Consider the following 989-nt stretch of genomic DNA (forward strand, 5'->3'; position numbering starts at 1 on the left):
GGCGCTATTCCACGGATGTTGGATTGTAGCGCGCTTCCGGTCTCAATTCACACTTGCTTAGTAGCAGAAGCAAAGCATGGTCTGAGATGGGACTCCTCTTCGCTGTCGCATTTGCGACAGAGCGTAACCTGTAGATACTGTTGTCGGCATCTCAGCGTCTCCGCAGGAGACCAGGAATCTGACGGTAGTTGCTGACCCATGCAGGACTCGGTAACGAAAGCATCAGGCACATCTGGAGACACCTGCAGAGTACGCAGATGTGCCTGACAACGTCGGTTTGATCAACTCGGACTCGGCACCGACAAGTCTTANNGGGGACGCGGCCCCCTGCCCAACATAGTTGACAAATGCATAAAGGTTCCCTTGGGCACGTTCTTTTCTTGTTGTAGCGGCAACATGCTCCTACTTCTCACGACATCACCGAAATTCGTGCGCTCCTGAGTCGCAGACAACTTTTGGGGCTGCCTTGCAGAAGTCCCCAGTCAAGCACTGGAGAGAAACCGCATGCGTTGCCTGACGACCTGTCTCAATCCAGGTAAGTATCGGGCACAGTACAACACGTCTCTTTTCAGAAGTGTTGCGCGGGGAACATGGTAGGCGGGGCTAGTCCTCGCTCGGCCGCCATCTGCAGATACGACAAGTACGGACCTCCCCCAGGAATACTCCTGCCCCCGAACTCTACCACTGGGTCACCTGGACCGGGACTAGCAACCTGGCCGTGAGGCATAAGCTCCGCACTGGGACTCGCGGCTACACCGACACCTAGTGGCTGCCCGAACCTCACGGATGGCCTCCCGGTCCCACTACTACAAGAGGGAGAACGCAGATGAGGAGCGGCCGCTGTCTCCATATGTGACACAGCTGGATAAAATGGCGAACATCCTGTCCCCGCTGACGGACACGAATAGCCAAGTGATGAAGCGGAGTACGCTTCTGCAACCACGCGCGGCGTGATATTGGCATAAACACTGTTAGGACTCACAGGCAGG

The 989-nt window shown here is 56.0% G+C and overlaps 1 protein-coding gene across 1 annotated transcript in view; it reads right to left on the minus strand.

The window, feature by feature from the left end:
• Nucleotides 1–317: 317 nt before the first annotated feature.
• Nucleotides 318–989, minus strand: part of CSUI_009720 (gyf domain-containing protein) — an 8,737-nt gene continuing 8,065 nt past the window's right edge. The window contains exon 5 of the mRNA XM_068069831.1: nucleotides 318–989. This exon is cut by the window's right edge and continues 1,337 nt beyond it. Within this exon, the coding sequence (XP_067918193.1) occupies nucleotides 972–989 (18 nt within the window). The 3' untranslated portion in view covers nucleotides 318–971.

This window comes from Cystoisospora suis (assembly GCF_002600585.1).
Source record: "Cystoisospora suis strain Wien I chromosome Unknown contig_5922, whole genome shotgun sequence".
Lineage (NCBI taxonomy): Eukaryota > Apicomplexa > Conoidasida > Eucoccidiorida > Sarcocystidae > Cystoisospora > Cystoisospora suis.